The sequence below is a fragment of the Cololabis saira genome, chromosome 10 (assembly GCF_033807715.1).
Source record: "Cololabis saira isolate AMF1-May2022 chromosome 10, fColSai1.1, whole genome shotgun sequence".
In the NCBI taxonomy this organism is placed as follows: Eukaryota; Metazoa; Chordata; class Actinopteri; order Beloniformes; family Belonidae; genus Cololabis; species Cololabis saira.
In genome coordinates, this window is record NC_084596.1 from 15378727 (window position 1) to 15397972 (window position 19246).

Consider the following 19246-nt stretch of genomic DNA (forward strand, 5'->3'; position numbering starts at 1 on the left):
GATTGCGAACTGGGAAATTCCGACTTCCGAGGACAAATGGAACGCGGCATTATGCCGCGTTCCATTTGTCGTCGGAAGTCGGAATTTATAATAATACGAGCTTATAATGAGCTCATTCCAGAAACGTACAGCCAAAATGGTGTTAAAGTGTAGTAATCACATAGAGTGATAATAAAATATAATATTTTTTTATTTATTTTATTTTTTTTTTAAATACCGGAAAAGGGGCGTGGCCAGCTGTAACGTTAGCAACCACGCTGAGAGACAGGAGCGGCTTGTCCTCCGAAATATGTCTTTAAAAACAGACTGAATCCATCGCCGCAGCGTCAAAAACAGGCGGATCTACCTGGAAAAAAAGCGCCGTGTTTTAATCGAGCCGGTAAGGACCAATGATAATCTTATTCCTGCCTCCAGCTGACTCCGGTGAAGACTGAGATCATCAAGAGCGTTAGCAGGCTAGTTAGCATGGTGATTATCTGAAAGGTGCTCTCTCAGTCTGGATATAAATGCTCTAAGTTTTGGTTAGATAAGTCCACCGTTGATTTGTTTTATGAAACTTTTTCATTTATTTTGAATGGTAATTGAATGGGCATGTGGTGTATCTGGGCTCCTGGGTTTGACAGCTGGATCTGAGGCCAGAGCTGCTTACACTTCTCCAATCTGCCTTGTCATTACCCCAATACTCTTTCTCTTTGAAACCCAGGTCCAACAGTGGGGTTTAGTTTAAAAGTTGGGTATACAGTAGGGATGGGCGGTATGGACTAAAAAATGTATCACGATAATTTCTGGCATTTATCCCGATAACGATAAAAATGACGATAAAAAAATACCATCTATCTCGCTCTCAGATCAGATCTGTTCTTTCTTTCTTTCTTTCTTTCTTTCTTTCTTTCTTTCTTTCTTTCTTTCTTTCTTTCTTTCTTTCTTTCTTTCTTTCTTTCTTTCTTTCTTTCTTTCTTTCTTTCTTTCTTTCTTTCTTTCTTTCTTTCTTTCTTTCTCCCTTCCTTCTCCCCTTTCCTTCCTTCCTCTTGCTCTCTCCTTCCTTCTTCCCTTTCTCTTTTCTTCCTTCCTCCTTTCCTTGTTTTCTCCCTTCCTTCTCCCCTTTCCTTCCTTCCTTCCTTCCTTCCTTCCTTCCTTCCTTCCTTCCTTCCTTCCTTCCTTCCTTCCTTCCTTCCTTCCTCCTGCTCTCTCCTTCCTTCTTCCCTTCCTCTTTTCTCCCTTCCTTCCTTCCTTTCTTCCTTCGTTCCTCCTGCTCTCTCCTTCCTTCCTTCCTTCCTTCCTTCCTTCCTTCCTTCCTTCCTTCCTTCCTTCCTTCCTTCCTTCACATACGTTGTGCATGGATTTAACGCAGAACCATAATTCAGGCTTTACACAAAAACATCATCAACGGGAATTATCGTTTTTACCGCAAGATGACAAATTCTTATCGTGAGGAATTTTTTTGACGGTATATCGTGAACGGTAAAATATTGCCCATTCCTAGTATACAGCCTATCCATCATCAACTCCCAGGTAACGTGGCTAACGTGACGTTTTATTGTTATTTTATTTTTTATACACAATGGTTTTCAACCTGTCTTCAGTAATAACTTCCTGCCTTGCAGTGCCTGTTTGAAATGTCTGACATTGATACTTGCATTAATTACTTAATCTTTTAGAATATTTTACATTTGAACAAAGATACAACATGCGCTTAATTTGCAATGCGTGGTTTGTGTAAAAGCCCCACCCTGGATGTGCCTCCCATTTTCTTTGATTAGTAAATATCCCGCATAAGAAATTCTACCTTCAGATTTCAAATTGAGATTACTTTATTAATCCCTTTGGGAGGTTCCCTCGGGGAAATTGACATCTCCATCTCACACACACACAGCACTGTCATTTACAAATCAAAACCCCCAAAAGCCAAACACCCATTTAAAGATAAAAAAAATATAAAGATTAAAAAATATAAATAAAAGGTAAAGATAAAAATAAATGAGTTGAGTTGAAATACAGAAGTAAAAGTGAAAAATTAAGTTGTGGCAATTTTTTATTGATTACTATTGGTCTCATTAGAAATGCTGAAGCATTGATAAATATATAATATGTTGCTTCAGCAACTGGGTGATGTGATGCTTTGTGTAGTACTTTTAATGTGATGCTTTTGCTTTTTGTGTATGTCAAATGCTTTTTCTTCAATTTGGCTGTTTATTTATATTTCTAGCGTATTATATTTTGATGCTATTTGCAGTTTTAATTTTTTTCCTCTATATTTTTCAATGTCTTTCACATTTTATTTTATGTCAGTATTGCTCTGCAAAATGAATAGGAAAGGAATGTAGAAAAGGAAAGTTTTTAACCACTATCCTGTTATCATTTTATGGCTTAAACCTTTTTGTGAGAATACATGATAACTTGAATTAGGGGTGCAATGATTAGTCAACTAATCATTTTAATAGTTAATGATCTATCAGAATAGTCCGTTGCAGCCTGAGCTTGAATGTACTGAAATAAAAAAGGTTTGAGCACAAAAGCCATATAATATTTATGGAGTTGTTAACCTTGCTTTTTCTGGAGGCAGAGGTAGGGAGGGAGGTACTAGGTCTTTTTGTTTTGTTCAAATATCAACAGATGTGGTGTCATCCAGAAATTGCTTATCTTACCTTTTTAAGAATATTTTTTAATCTAAGATCTTTTCCATTATCCATTGTTTAAAATCTTCATCTTCTTGAAACAAAACCACAAAAAAAACAAGAAACTGTGAAATAATATTTTCCTGTTTCTTATAACAAATTTTGAAGGATGATGTTGTTATCTAGAAACTATCACAATCATCAATAGTATTGTAGATTCTGATTCAAACAATTCCACCAATATAGTGATAATAGAGTATAATAATCCAACTTTATTTTATTTCCTCAAGAGCAATTAACTTTTAAGTCTCAGCAATAAGTCTCAATTCTGAAATCAAAATATTCCAAAAAAGAAAAGAAATATCCTGAATAATAAACAAACATGAACAAGTATAAGTAAAAGGAAGCATGATGTAAAAACAGATGGATATTATACATGAAATGGGGTATTAGGACTAATTAATTCACAGACTGTGTAGGTGGAAGGATCCGGTTTGTTTTGATTCCTGATAAGAAACAGTCCACAGTAAAATGGATCCTTTTAGATATAAATAATTCAACAAGCATATGAATTATCATGTTTGCTTGTAATACAATACTTGATCAAATGTGCATTGTTTTTTCCAGTATTGAGAAAGTGATGCTGCCTGTGTGGACGTTGAAAAGACGGTTTATGATGGTTTAAAGCATTAGCATATACATAGATATTCTATCGATTCTGTAGTTGCCGCATGCAAAATAGAAAAACCACAAGCTAATCAGATTTCCCTGGTAGTTTTTACTCGCTCAGTTGTGTTTTCACTTCTGCACACACTGAGTTTATTTCACTTGAGATTTTGATCTGACACTTCCAAAGTTCAAGATAATTACAGGTCAATGGTAAGGTAAATACAAATGCAGTTGACTCTGTCTCTTATCAGTGTCCTTGTGTTATTATTTGTCTAAAAAGCAAAAGCTCTACATTATGTAAGTCGTGTTTGATAAGACTCAGGCATAGTGTTGAGTAAGTGAGGATATGGACATACAGTATCAGTGCAAATTATTGAACATGATCTAAAGTCTGCCGCTTCCTCTTGTTTGGTACTGTATCTCGCAGTTGGTTTGTAGGTGGTTAGGTGCTTATATGTCATGTTCTTAGAGGGAAGAGTGTTTTTGGTGCCTTGTGGCTGCAAACACATCAGTTCTAGACCCCAAACCCAATTTAAACATTAACTACAAACACAAAAATATAGATAAAAAAAAGAAGCTTTTATGCATTTCTGTGTTTGTGTTTTTTAATTTGATTTCGTCCGTTATTTTATGGTTGTTGACAAGTAAAGTTATACATTCAAGTCTTAAAAGACCCATGTTGTTAGTACAGTAAATTAAATGTATTGAGTAAATGCAACACAGCAGACACATTGCAGGCAAATTGTGCACAAACATGGACACACTTTTGATGGTTGCATGTTGGTAACAGAGTACTGTACTGTACAGGTTTTATATCTGATGACACTTTTATAGGTACATAAAATGCCTAGAATAGACAGATATACAACTGTCAATGGATGAATAGTCTTTTTTTTAATTTACATTGCGTAGATTCTTTTGTATTGTACAGATAAGGAGTAGATAATTAACTTCTGCTGTGAGTCTTAGAGTAGATTTGGTGGCAGAAAATCAGCATAATGTAATCTATTTTGTGGAGGAAAAAATGGCTTAGTTACATTTTGTATGTTTTGAATAATTAGTGCTTTTTTTTGACAAATATCCTTTTCCTCCTGAAATCATAGGGCTTTAAATCATCTACCCAGCTGTACAGCTATGATTTAAGAGTTATGTAATTTCATCACACACTGAGGCAGTTGCTCGTTTTACGATGTAACAGCTCCTCAAACATGTGAGATGCCAAGTAAACTCCCTCCTATACCAGTGCTTCCCCAGCTTCCCCAGTGGCTATCTGAGTCGGTCCGTGGGCCTTGTGCTGTTTCGTGAACGGGGATGGAGACCTTGCGGCCTCTCACGAGCCCTGTGATAGAAAGCTCCACTATTTTTGTTAGTCTGACACATTACTTTTTTAGTAGCTGCAGAACATAATTTTTTCATTCAAGTAGGCCTACTACTGCATTTCGTGCCAATTCTCTCTCCACTGATGTTACATTATAAATCATTTAGCATGAATAACAGTATAAGGTAAAGGGTTTTCACTTAGGCCTTTTTGGTCTTAGTCTATTACTCAATATATTATTGGAATTGTAATCGCTTCTGCTCAGCAGTCAATAATTACATCCATTATTGTAGCACATTGAATAACGCAACAGGGACAAATCTCTTGACAGCTACTCACAAGGGTTAATGAATAGGGGAAAAATCGAATTTGAAAATTCACAATTGGTAAGAACGGGACACTGACAAGAAGCGTTCAGCGAACTGTGCACATCTGTTTGAAAGAATAGACTACTAGTTCATTTGTTCATTTGTTCCTTTAATTCCTGATTATTTCGGTCTCTGTACTGCATGTTGAACGGAGTGTTGTGAAATTTACAGAATCTGGAGCTCCAAACAAAGTGACAGGGTTGTGTGTCTGCCTTGATACGCACTCAAATATGTACACGTGGGCGCAGATGCAGTATATCCAGTTTGAACATTGTACATTTAGGTGTGTTTGCATTTGGCCACTACTACGAGGTTGTAATGCTGCTTCCGGATTCACTGTTTAGTAAGTTAGAGCTGATAAGGAAAAGTTTTTCCCCTTTCCTGCATGTCAAAAAGATTCCTATCATATGTGGTTGGTAACACTATCCTGTTATACTTGTCTGGTATGTGATGCATTTCTCTGAGCGCATCTCCTTTTGCTCTGTCAGTTCACAAGTGATGATGAAGGTTCATGCAAGGTTGACAAGTCGTATTGTTGTGTGTATGATATTATTAAGTGAGATCTTAGGCAGTCACCCAACTCAAAATGCAAGTTTTGTTCTGAGTATTGTCTTTCCTTTTTCTCCTCAGACTGCTCTGTGAGCAATGCCGCTAGCGTCCAGCTGTGACTGCCCCCACCTGGACTGCGTGGGGGAGATCACCAAGGATGAACTTATTCAAAAATCCCATGTGAGAGAAACCTCCCTTCTAGATACCGGCCACTTCCCTGCTCATTATTTACCAGTGTTTCTATAATGTTTTAATAACCAATTCAGTTTTGTAAAAGTTGTAATTCACAGCCGGATTTGTTTGTTTTTCAAGGGTTCTCACGAGTCTTTATGTGAATCTGAACAACTTCATATCTTTTTAGGGCCAGTGCCAAGACTGTAAAGTCAGAGGACCAAATCTTTGGGCGTGTCTAGAGGTAAGATGACGCTCGCCAGCAAAATGTTTATCTGCTTGTGATCAATACTACCTCATAGTTCTCCAAGCCTGTTTTTATAACGTCACGGTGTCCGCTTTTTGCTCGTTTTTCTTTCCAGAATGGCTGTGCATATGTGGGCTGTGGAGAATCTCATGCTGACCACAGCACTGTCCACTCGCAGGTGAGAAATATGAGAGCCTTCCAGCGGGCCCTCTGCAGGGAAAAGTGATTTACGATTTTGTGGAAAAGAGAGATATAGGGTTCCAACTGAAAACAATGAAGCTTTGACCATTTTGTTGAATTGAAAATAGAAACCAAAAGAGGAGGTATCGGTACAGAACTGACAAGGCACAGATGGCTGTCCAGGACAGGAATACCACTTCAGAGTCCCTCGAGCCGTGAACGGGAATGAAACTACCTCCAGTTCCGCTTTTATTTTGTTAACATATTCTTGCCATGATCACAGAGCCTGCACGTGCATCTTTTTAGCTCGTTCAAGCGTCCTATGTGCCTACGTCTCCACATTCAGTTCAGTTTCAGCAGTGGATCATCCATTATTTATTGCTTTTCCTCTGGGAAGTGGGGGAGAATCACTAGCACTGTAACTTCCATGGTAACAATATCTACTCCTCCTTGCTGCTCTGCCGATTACTCAGCTCGTTCTTGTTGTTGACTAAGGCCTTTCCCCAGTAGATTAGGGCCAAATGGGGTTAGGAGTGGAGAGGGATTAAAAAAAAATGTTTGCTCTGCCTTGTAGAATCAACATGATTGCGCTATACTTAATTTAAAATAGGTATTTTTCTTAACTGGTAACCTCTTGAGAAGTGGAGACCTGCATCTAGATGTAAGATGAACACTGTTTATCGATGCCATGATGGAAAGTTGAATATTATTCATGAATTTGATTTGCACCCACGATTTGAGATGTCTGTCTGCAGCACACTCGTTGCCTTTTGTGTGTTTTCCTTTCATGGCTTCTTCAAATCTTGTACCGGTGGTGACCATGTTTCATTAGTGTGTAAGCCCTGAGGTGACAAAACGTTTGAGTTTCATTTTCTTCACCATGCAAGCTGCAACCGCCTCATTTCTGATGCTTTGGTCTCTTCGAATCAGACTGTACTGAAAGTAAATACAAGGCCTTATTACTGACATTTAAGATTAAACCTTACTGCAGAATAATTTCAGACATTGACGCTCCTATTCTGGTTTAATAAAACTGATACATATTTAACATTTGGGTCTAATGGCATTTCATAGAAAACAATAAAAGGCGTCTAAAATAAATTTGCTGAGATGATTAGGCAGGTTTCACTACATTGTTCCTTTTTCTCAAGTATTATGGGTTTGTGCGTGTGCCGAGGTTAATATTTATTTTGCTTGTTGCTTCTGTGATACAGTAAATAAAACAGAAACAATAGCTGGATTGCTAGACTGTGTATCGTGTCTGAGCTTTTTACTATTGCACTCCCTTCATGAATGATTTAGTGTGCATTTTGGGGCTTTGCTCCTTCTGGAGTGTGTCCCCTCTCCCATATCTGCCCTGGCCCACTGTGAAGGCTAATGCAGGCCCGATGAATAATACAGAGTCTGCTGCTCCTCACGTTCAATCTCGTGTCAAGCTACCAGGCTGCTGGAGTTTGTCAGAGCAGCAGTGGGTCAGCTGCCATGTTTCCCCAGCAGCACTCATATACTTTCACACGTAACTTGAGACAAATAACTCAGCCGGAACGTGGTTAAAACTGCTGAGGTTTAATTGACATACCATAAAGGCAGATATGTGCTTAAATTGAGCTTTGCATTCACTTAATTGGTTTATGCATCAGTTTAAAAAAAAAAGTCAATCTTAAATAGTTTGTCTGGGTTTTTTTTTTCAGCAAAAACAAATTCAATGTGCTAAATGTCAGATTTCACAGTTTAATCAGCTAATCTTGGTTAAATATGAGTAATGTTTCTTTTAAATGTTTGTCTTCATTAACACATCTATCCAGGAGACCAGGCACAACCTCACCGTGAATCTGACCACGCTTCGAGTGTGGTGCTACGCATGTGGAAAGGAGGTTTTCCTGGAGCGTAAACTGGGTCCTCATGCAACGCATGTCAACATCAAACCCCTCCCCTTACTGCAGAACGCCGCACAGGTAAAAGCCTCCCCCCCCCCCCCCCCCAAATTTCTTCTATAATTATTGCAGAGCTATCAGTTATGGCCTGTGTATTCGAGTCAGGAGGCAGATTTAGCAGTTAAGTCTACAACATTGTTTATATTGCATGCTTAACTGCATAATCACATGAAGATTGACTTCCTGTGATAGTGGAATTAAGTTTCTTTATTTACTACGTAACAGTTATATGATGGTGATTTGTGTATATAATGTGGCTCCAGGACAACAGCAAGGCACCTGGGAGCCCAACCCCTCTGAGAGTGCCCGCTAATGGAATTTGTGAAGATCTGGACATGGAGACGGAGGAGGAGGATGACCTACGTGCCAAGGGTGAGTTTGGACAGATCATGTTTTCAGCTTGTCACAATAGGATTACCGCAAGTAAATAGTTTTTTAGTTGCACACTGCAGCTTAGCCATGTGTCATATGATCATCTGGATATATTGTTCATTGCAGTCCAGTTCTGGAAATGTCATGTCAGTAACGAGTCTGGTTTACTCATAAATATCTGCTACTAGATACACAAAATATCAGGAAAATAACAAAAAATGATTGAAAGAATAAGCAGATTTATATTTACACCAAAAAATGGCTTCTGCTGCCAAGAAAAATATCTTTCATGTCAATAAAGTGGCTCAAGATCAATGATGTGACCTTCTGATGAAGTGTGACAAAATTGAAAATGAACACAGCCAATGCAGGAGTGCTGCAGTCAGCGGTTGGCTTAGTTCAAAGCGAATGTTATGATTGGAATTGAAAAGCCGAGTACAGACCCTGATAAACTGCACAGACATCAGAGGACCAGACATGATGAAAAGCTCACTAATGTGTTGGCTCACCCCAACCTGTGGCTTCTTTTGCATCACACCAATCATCCAAAACAGAATTCCAAATTTAAATGAAACAATCTTATTTGATTTTTCCACATTTATTTTTTCAATGTCATGTTTTGATTTCATTACCTGGGCGAACCGAGTGGCCTCTGCAGTAGTGCCTGGGGATTAGAGATGAATTGATTATGTATTTGTAATCCATCCCTTAGCACATATCAAGATCCCTAAATCAGATGGAGTAATTTAAACAATGTGTCACACAGTGCTGTGAGATTCACACAGGCCCCACCCTGATGGCATATGTCATGTGAAAGCTCATGTGGTATAGCCCAGGCATCAATAACAGTCACTGCAGTGATTTCGCGCACACCTCCAGAGATGAGCGCATCTTGTAAATTTTATCTCAGTAATTCAACTATAGTCTAGTCCACCCTTGGGTACATTGCAACAGGATTTACTCTTTTTGATTGATGAATTTCTCGTCATGGCAAACGTAGTTCCAGGTCTTGAGGCACAAGAGAGGCAAGAGAAAGTCATAAATATAATCTGTTTTGTAGCATGGAGTACACTGATAATAGCAGCAGACCCACATTGCACCAGGTAGAATCTTTCTTTATATCTTATGGTTTCTTCTGTGAAATTATTTATCTCAGAGAGCAGTGTTTGTTGTAAGAATGTTGAGGCACTTTATATCTGCCTTCAGAATGTACAAAGTACCTGATGAGAAGCTTATTTTGGCTTGTTTGTTGTTCTCTGTCTCTGTCAGGCCTGACAGGGTTGAAGAATATCGGCAACACCTGCTACATGAATGCTGCCCTCCAGGCCCTTTCCAACTGGTGAGGACACCCCCCCCCCCCCCCACCCCAAAAAGAATAAAAAAAAAAAATCAGCCTCTTTAACCCACTTTGTACTGACTTTTCCTCTGCATCATGTTACTTTTATCCCACTGACCACACCTTTTACACTTTTTTTTTAATAGCCATTTGCTGTTTTATTCACTGCCCGCCTGCTTCTTGCAGACATGAGAAATGACCACGCTCTGTTCATTTGGGAGAGTGATGGCTGAGTGAGGTTTGGTGCAGTGCACCATTTGAAACGGCAGAAATGGACTTTTGTAGTTCCCAGTGGGCTCTTCTGTTACAAATCAACACCAACTCTTTTTCCTCTCTCACTTTGCCATTGTTCCCCTTCCCCGTTTCTCTTCCAATCTGCCACTCCTTCATTGATTATTATTATCAATATATAAGAGCCAATCCATGTTTGAATGTTTGGTTATCTTTGGTTATTTAAATAACAGCTGTGCAGCAGTGTACAGATCTACTTTGTTAATTTATTTTTGTTTTGATTGAAAATCGAGCCACAGTAAAATCCTCTTCCCCTTTTCTGAAACCATTTACGATGGTTTTGCAATTTTTTTTTTTTACTTGGCGACAGTTTCTCTGGATATGAGTCAAAATGGGTCAGAATTTGCAATCTAAATCGTATTCCTGAGTCACACAGCTGCAGGAGGAGGGATCTTTTTCTGAAACTTTTCCTTTGAAGTATGTTTGTGTGAGCGCTGGTCTTCTCACACAGTTACTGCCGGTTCATTATTCAGTTTGAAGGGCTTTTTTTTTCTTGCCAGAGGAAGGGAACACTCGATGCCTTATTCATTCTGTACTTCATTCTTGTGACTTCCTGTCCATCCTGTATCCGTCAAAGCATATTCTTCCAGCCGTTAATCTGATGTCCTTCGCCTCTCAACTGTGTGAAGTTTACTTGCATGAAATGCTACTTTTGGGAATGTTTTCTATCAAGCTACAAGTCAAATAAGAATGTAATTGAATATATTCAAAAGAAGAATGATGAAAATCATTGTCACTCTTTCAGATGTTTACCAGTTCTTACTGTCTGTCTGTCTGTCTGTCTCTCTGTCTACTAATTGTTAAATACTCAAGGTAAAATGGACATACATATTTTTATAATTTTCTTTGAAATCTTTTTTGTGATTTATTATTGGGTTTTTTTTTTTGGAAGGAAGATATTTCATTATTTTTCTGAATCCTTTTTCCAAAGTGTAATATATTCATCTTTTTTCCCTCACTGCAGCCCGCCCTTGACACAGTTTTTTATTGAATGTGGTGGCCTGGTGAGAACGGACAAAAAGCCTGCCCTTTGCAAAAGCTACCAGAAGTTGGTGTCTGACCTGTGGCATAAAAACAGGTATGCTTTCTCAGTCCTCTTTATCTGTGTGGATATTAACATATTTCACACTATTTCAGCCACATATAGCAGCATAAACTTGATGTCCTCCCCTCTTCCACGTACATGTGTGAGGGCACCTGTGCTCATCTAAAGCAAGCCGTGTTTTCTCACATTGCAGACCTTCCTATGTGGTCCCAACCAACTTGTTCCAGGGGATCAAATCCATAAATCCCATGTTTAGAGGATATTCACAGCAGGTGGGTCATTTGAATAAAGATGTGTATATATACATATCTATCTATCTCTGGATATAGACATACATACAGAGATGTTTGTATCCTTTTTAAGGATTTCTTTCTGAGTATTAAGTAGGGCATTATCATCGGTCCAGCCCCACTATGATATTGTCCCAGAACAAGTGCAGTCTCTTTTATTCCTCCCCTACTTCATATCATTCTACTCTCATTCCTTCACAGAATCACATTAGTTCCAGCTTAAACCACTCAGTCACAAAAAATGCCTTCCAGTTATTAAGTAGAAAATCCTTACTTTCACACTCATCAGTCTGCACTTAAGGCCTAAGGGCTGGTTGCTTGATTTGACTGCATGTGATGCTTGAAAGCAAAGTTTTGTGCATCATAGACATAAAGGGGCTTTAAGAGATGTTAAATTTAAACACTCTTTGCCTTTGGCCAGCATCTGCAAGTCAGCGTTTTAAGCCTGAACCGTGTCATGGTTTGCCAGTGTTTGTTTAACGGGAGTTACACGGAGGAATATTCATTTGTCACAGCACGCTGGGCTGCTCATCTCTGGATTCAGCTTACTATGAATGACATTAACATTCCAGCTCCTGGGAAACAGAGTTAATTTGGCTTGAAGTGGGAGATTGGATTTTGAAGGTTTGTTAAGCTTGATTACACAGTTACAAGCATTTTGTTTCAGATTTGGCTATCCAGAATTGGGTTGAAATGAGGGGTGAAGTAGTTGCTGTATGTAATTTGAGAAAAGATTAGCTGTTGGAAAGCTTAACTGTTGCTGGATGAATGACGTTTTCATGTTTTTCTTTGTCAGGGCCAACTGACTTCTCCCTTAAACTATATTGTTCAAAATAAAACAAAAAATCTAATTCCTAAGTGAAAAATCATTGACATTTTTACCAAGGTTTTTTGTTTCTGTCCCAATCGGACATGTAGGACTCCCAGGAGTTTCTGCGCTGTTTAATGGATCAGCTTCACGAAGAGCTGAAGGAGCTAATGGCAGAGCCCTATGACCAGTCCAACAGCATCACCATGGATGACAGCCCCGAGGAGGATAACCACAGTCAGTCAGATGACTTCCAGTCATGTGAGTCCTGTGGCAGCAGCGAGAGGGCCGATAATGAGGGGCAGGGTGGGAATGTGCTGATGGACGACACCAACGAGGCAGAGATGCTGATTCCAGACCAGGATGAGATCCAAGCCAACAGGGAGTGGCAGAAGGAGAAGAACATGATTAATGATCTTTACCGCTCTGGGGTTAATGTTATAATGGGAGGAAGCATTGGAATGGACATCGACAAAGATGTTGACACCACCACTGAGACCAAGCCCATTATCAGCACACAAGGAGCTATCAAGGTCCAAAGAAGGTCATCAGGTGAAGATTCAGAAATCTCCAGGGTTTTTGTTTGTTTGTTTCTTTGTTTGTTTGTTTGTCCCCCCCTCCCCCTTTTTTGAAATTGCTTGAATGCTTTACATTTCAATATGTAATATATTTACAACCTAAAAAAATGAAAAGATGATTTACAACCTAAAATCTGCTCCTCTTTCTTCTAGATTGCTTTCCAGATATCCAAGTGTCCAACAACACAAGACCACAAAGTCCAATCCCCACGGAGGTACACATTCCCAAAATGTCCAGCAGCCCTCCCAAAGCTGCTTCAGGCTGGCCCAGTCTCAACCCTGCGCACAAAAAAGGTACAGAATTTCTTTTGGCAGACGTTACAAGGTGAATTCCCCAGTAAGCTCAAAGATGGTTGCATCCTAACTGAAAAATGAGAAAGTAAGGAATGTAGGAAGTTCACAATCTCTCCTCTTCAGCTCTTGTGTCAGACATCCTTATCTGTAGCTGAATCGACTTTTCATTTCTGCCTTTCCACCCTCATGCAGCTATCACCACATTCTCCCCACCAAAGACCAAACGTCAGAAGAAATACCGTAGTGTCATTTCAGACGTCTTCGATGGAACCATTGTCAGCTCCGTTCAGTGCCTCACCTGTGATCGGGTTAGTGCGGCTCATGAGTTTATTGTATTTTTAGTTTTTTCTCATTTGTGTTGAGAAATAATCTGTCACACCTCTCTACATCCCCTCTGGGGCTCAAGAATCGATGAAGAATATTTTAATAGCAGGATATGCGGCTCATGTGGTTAAAGATCTTCTGTCTTGTGAAATATTACTGTTTGTGCCGTGAGAATAATATTAAGCTTAAAACATGCCAGTTCCTAACACATCTATGTACAGAAATGTTAAAATGTGACTATAGCTGAAGCTTTACTGTCTCTGCGGTCTCTGCTTCTCAGGTGTCTGTGACCCTGGAAAACTTCCAAGATATCTCGTTGCCCATTCCAGGAAAGGAAGACCTGGCCAAGCTCCACTCATCCTCCCACCAGACGTCCCTGGTAAAAGCTGGCTCCTGTGGAGAAGCGTATGCACCTCAAGGCTGGATATCATTTGTCATGGAGTACATCAAAAGGTGTGTATACAACATAAACTCTACATTTAAATACATCAGATACTAGTGATTAACTGTGTCCTTTTTTGCTTTTCTAGCTGGTTCTGGGGACCGGTGGTTACATTACAAGACTGTCTTGCAGCTTTCTTTGCCAGAGATGAATTGAAAGGCAAGACAGTTTGTTGAAAAATATGTTTTTGTTATGCAAAAGTCAAAATTGTTCGTTCAATAACGCTGCCTTTATTGTTTTCTAGGGGACAATATGTACAGCTGTGAAAAATGCAAGAAGTGAGTGATTTTTGTGACTTTTGTTGGTACTGAACTTGACAGTAACTGTTTTGCCTTGACGGGATTTGTGATCTAAATATTTCCCTCGTCCTTTCTTTTCTTTCCTCTTAGATTACGAAATGGCGTCAAATTTTGTAAAATGCAAAATTTGCCAGAGGTACATACAATTTTAGTATTTCCCATCTTGAATAAATCTGCATCTTCATCCAGTTTATTAAGCATTATTAATATTGTAATTATTTCTAAAATGAGAACATTTTACTTGCAGATCCTGTGTATTCACTTGAAGCGCTTCAGACACGAGCTGATGTTCTCCACCAAGATAGGCACCCATGTCTCTTTTCCACTCGAGGGCTTGGACCTGCAGCCCTTCCTGTCCAAAGACGGCTCCACCCAGACCACCAACTATGACCTGCTGTCAGTCATCTGTCACCACGGCACTGCCAGCAGTGAGTGGGCTCAGTCACTCCCCTTTCTATATGAGACTGGGAAGCTGCCATCAGACAAGCACCCTGCATTCATAACCCTGAACATAAAAATGTCATGTACTAGCGAGATTTGAGATTGTCGCTCTCACACTACTCCTCTCGTCTCATCCCAGGTGGCCACTACATAGCGTACTGTAGGAATGATGTGAACAATCTGTGGTATGAATTTGATGACCAAAGTGTGACCGAGGTGTCTGAATCCTGTGTCCAGAATGCTGAAGCCTACGTGCTCTTCTATAAGTAAGCTAACACGTTAGACATAAATGCCTCTACTTTCCACTGTACATCTATGCAAAATAACTTTGCTTTATCGCTGTAATATACCAAAACTCGGTGCATTGCTTTCACAGTCATGAATCTGATTAATGTGTGTTCTGTTTCTGTCACAGAAAGAGCAACGAGGATGCAGTGAAAGAGCGTAGGAGGGTGTCGGGCTTATTCAACATGATGGAGCCCAGCCTTCTGCAGTTCTACGTCTCCCGACAGTGGCTTAACAAGTTCAAGACCTTTGCTGAGCCGGGGCCTATTTCCAATGACGACTTCCTCTGTGTGCACGGAGGTACGTCTGACCATGCCATTTCCTTACAGAATCCCCTGCAGGGTCAAATTGTCCTTCTCCTTGCTTTATGTCCAAATAATATATTGACATTTTTGGTATACAATCTCTTAATGCAGCTTTTGCTTCCATCATTAGTGTGGATTTTGGATTGTTGACAGCATAGTCACCTTCAAAAGAGGGTTTTACTGGTCTTGCTGATGATTGTTTTTTTTTTTTTTTTTCCTTTTTGGCAGAAAAAAAGAAAAAGCTTGTGTGAAGGAATCTTTTTTTAGTTCTTAAGTCTTTTCAGTAATTTCTGAAAATGATTGAACTGCAGTTTAAATGGGGGTAGATTCAATTGTCGTGAAAGGGGAACGAAAACATATTACAGAATGCAAAATGGGACTTTCAGTCTCTGTCCCGCCATCAGCTCATGAGCACGCCATAACTGGTTTGTCAGGTACATAGGCAGAAATAATATCAGTGTAGTGAAAGCTTTATGGTTTTGTGGTTGAACTTGTTCTATTTTCAACACAAATGTCAAATCGCAATGATTTATTTTCACTATCATTTTAATATGTGCTGTCAGAAATGAAGAGATCTGGTGGCAAAATATGTACACAGGATGTAGAATAAGTAAATATCCCCATTATACTTTCCATTCTTCTTCCATCCATCCATCCATCCATCCATCCATCCATCCATCCATCCATCTTCCACCGCTTATCCGTTACCGGGTCTCTCGACACAATTACTAATTTGGAAATGCCAAAGTTAGAACATCTAATGCTTCAGTGTTTTTTTTTGGTTTTGTTTATTAGGTGTGCCACCCAGTAAAGCAGCATTCATTGATGACCTGGTAGTAATGCTGCCACAGAATGTGTGGGATCACCTTTACAGCAGGTGTGTGCAATTGACAGGCCTGTCAACACATTCAAATATCACTGAGGTTATTTAATCTCACGTGTGTATATATGTTTTTTCTGCAGGTACGGAGGGGGCCCAGCCGTCAACCACCTGTATGTTTGCCACACTTGTCAGATTGAGATCGAGAAACTAGAAAAACGGCGCAAGTCAGAGCTGGACATGTTTGTCAGGGTGAGCATTTCTCTCTGTTCATTCACCTGAAACGCTGTAATCTCGACTGTCTAACCAGCAGAGAGTCAAAGTAAAACAGGTGTGAATCAGAACACATTGTATGCTTTTGTGCTGACAGGGCTAATTGATGTATTTAGGCCTATTCTCCTAGTTATTTAACCAGCTGATGGACTGCATGTGTCGGTGCTCTTCACACCAGCAGCAGATGAGAGAAGGGAACGAGATAAAAGCCCTATCATGAATGCATTGATGCAGCATACAGCAGATGCCCAATCAAACTATGGCAGCAAAGAGGAGACAGAGATGTTTTATCTGTATGAATGAAAAAGCTTCAGTAAGCTAACATGAAGACAGAAACAGACAGACACTGTAATTCCTAAGAAAGATGATATTGATGCAGTGAGGTGTTAAGATTTGCTGTAATTGGAATAAGTACCACAGAGAATTGATTATGTTTTCCATCTCCTCTCCTCTTAATCCTTTCATCCTCACTTAATTTTATTTTAATTTTTGCCTCCACCCATCTACACCCCCCTCCCTTCTCCTCCCCTGTCTTCTCTGCCTTCTCTCTCTTGTCTGAACTGCTCACTCCTCCCCCACTTCCTCTCTCCCCTCCTCCCTGTGCTCCATCCCTGTAGCTGAACAAGGCCTTCCAGGAGGAGGAGTCTCCTGTGGTCATATACTGCATCAGCATGCAGTGGTTTCGTGAGTGGGAGGGATTTGTCAAAGGAAAAGACAATGGTAATTGGACTGTGGCCTTTCCTTTCCTCCCCCTCTCTTACTTAAATGTCTGGTTAAAAGGTTAATATTTCCCATGTGACATCGGATGTCTGATGATGATTTATTGTGATATAATATAGAAATATATATATAGAGCAAGATTTTTCCTGGCTGATGTATACGTTTTTTTGTGTTGGGGATGTTGTCTTCTTTTTTTTCTTAATAGAAAATAATGTTAATGGTTAGATTAAACACGTAATTCTCAAATAAAACTGTGAAGACCCTTTTTTCCCTTGATCTGTCTTCAAACAGTTTGCTCTAGTCCCCAGAGCTGGGTGTTTCTTCTGCTACCGCAAAATGAGTGTCAAAATAGATTTCTTGTTTTTGCTTTCCTTTCCTTTGTATTGTCACTTCTATTTATAATACCTTGCATCGGGCACGTCTGCATACGTCTTATTACTCTGACTTCTGCCCCTCTTATGCTGTTTTCTCTTTGTAGCTGTTGGGGAACAGGAATTGTCTTTCATGGCGTGACAGGAACATTTGACTTTTTATCATAATTTCTCTTTCAGTCAGTCAAGATTTTGAATAAATCTCTGAAAAGATTAAATATGCTGAATATGATTTAATGGCTAATTGAGTTTGTTTTTTTTTCTCCAGATCCCCCAGGACCCATTGATAATTCCAAGATAACGGTAAACAAGAATGGCCACTTGATACTAAAACAAGGTACATGTTTCCTTTTTTTGCACTGATTTTATACTGCATATAAAAGTGTATAATTCTTTATTAAGAGCTTGTAATAGGTGTAAAACAAGTCAAATTAGACTGTTTGTATAAAATCTTCTATGCTATGGCAACTGTTGCTGATTATCTGTGTATTTCAAAGTCATATTACTTTTACTTATCACAGTTATGTGTGTCTGCTTGCATTTTGTGCAGGTGCAGACTCGGGACAGATATCTGAGGAGACGTGGAATTTCCTCCACTCCATCTATGGTGGCGGTCCGCTTGTGACTGTGCGGCCAAACATCAGCCACCAGGAAGCAGAGTCATCGCAGTCAGAGGAGAAGATCGAGGTGGAGACGCGTTCTGTTTAAGATAACACTTGACCGTAAATGTTGAAAAATATTTAAGAAATGAAAAAACAGCCTTTTATTTTGCACTTGACTTTTATTTCAAAAGCATTCAAGCTAAGGACCTCATCTTTACTACTTGACAGCCTTCAATGGAGGGATTTGACATGTTTAAAAAGGTTTGTCATGCTGTACAAATATGTATAAAGAGCTCTTAAATTTCTATTAGCACTGTAGAATTCACTTGTCAGGTTGTTTTTTCAGAACAAAGCATTTAAATTATGTGCAGCTAAAAACTCTTCTGAATGCCATATTTCTTTTTGTGATTAAAATGAGCACATATATGTCCTTTTGTTGCTGAATAAATCACAATACATTTAGCTGTATATAAACACATTTTTCCTGTTGTAAGATAATGTTGTCCACTAAATGGCAAGGAGAGCAAAAAGAAACACTTCAAGTGATAGACATCAAAAGGTTATGAAGGGACTAATTTCTAACTAGTCTCAGGAATGACTTGTTTTGCACTGTTCTGTAGGCGTACAAATTGGTATGCTCCATGCAAATGTCTGATTTGTATTTGAATGTATCAGTACTGATAGTATGTTGATTAAAATGCAGCACTTGGTTATTCATCACATAAGGGGGTGATTGAATAAGATGTCAATAGATTTTTTGTATGAAAAAGGTGTGTGGAAGGCAGACTGTAATGAATGCATGCTTAACACTCAAGCACAGTTTAACACCATATGTAACTGCATGTAAATGCAAAGCTGCTCATAAAATGTGCACGCAATCTGGATCTATCTTCATTACATTGTACAGCCATAGAAATTGTATTCTATGTTATCAGCATCATCATCAATCAAATTAATGAAAGGCATTATTTTTGTGTATGGGCATGGTGTTGCTTAATGTTTTGGCTGACAAGTCAACAGAATGCTGTTTTTTTTTTTTTTTTTTTAATGCATTTAGATCTGTCCTGATTTTTGCTGGCTGGCTGACACTATTAAAACTTGATGAGAACATAAACATTTTCCCTCTGGATTCTGTCACTCATGATGGCTGAACTTGGAGAAAAATAAAAGGAGAGACGTCCATTATACTGGTGTTTTGTTTTTATTTTATTATTAGAAAAAAAAAGTAAAAAAGTGGCAGGGGCAAAAAAAGTGCAGGATGGGGCTGCGTTTTGTGCAGCAGAGCGGCTGAGTTGCGCT

At 39.2% G+C, this 19246-nt stretch overlaps 1 protein-coding gene across 2 annotated transcripts; it reads left to right on the forward strand.

Moving 5' to 3' along the window:
- Positions 1-236: 236 nt before the first annotated feature.
- usp33 (ubiquitin specific peptidase 33) lies at positions 237-19132 on the forward strand. 2 transcript variants are annotated; one of them, XM_061731808.1, is made up of 24 exons: positions 237-379; positions 5601-5699; positions 5881-5934; positions 6053-6115; positions 7923-8072; positions 8315-8423; positions 9693-9762; positions 11015-11128; positions 11289-11367; positions 12304-12745; positions 12925-13065; positions 13258-13373; positions 13670-13842; positions 13920-13990; positions 14076-14109; positions 14221-14266; positions 14378-14558; positions 14711-14837; positions 14987-15156; positions 15957-16038; positions 16125-16233; positions 16872-16974; positions 17614-17682; positions 17896-19132. In XM_061731808.1, the coding sequence occupies exons 2-24, from the start codon at positions 5616-5618 to the stop codon at positions 18051-18053; spliced, it is 2745 nt and encodes a 914-aa protein (XP_061587792.1). In that variant the 5' UTR covers positions 237-379; positions 5601-5615; the 3' UTR covers positions 18054-19132. The 2 variants fall into 2 exon arrangements, with proteins under 2 accessions (XP_061587792.1, XP_061587793.1); XM_061731809.1 differs by having other exon boundaries at positions 12304-12454.
- Positions 19133-19246: the final 114 nt, after the last annotated feature.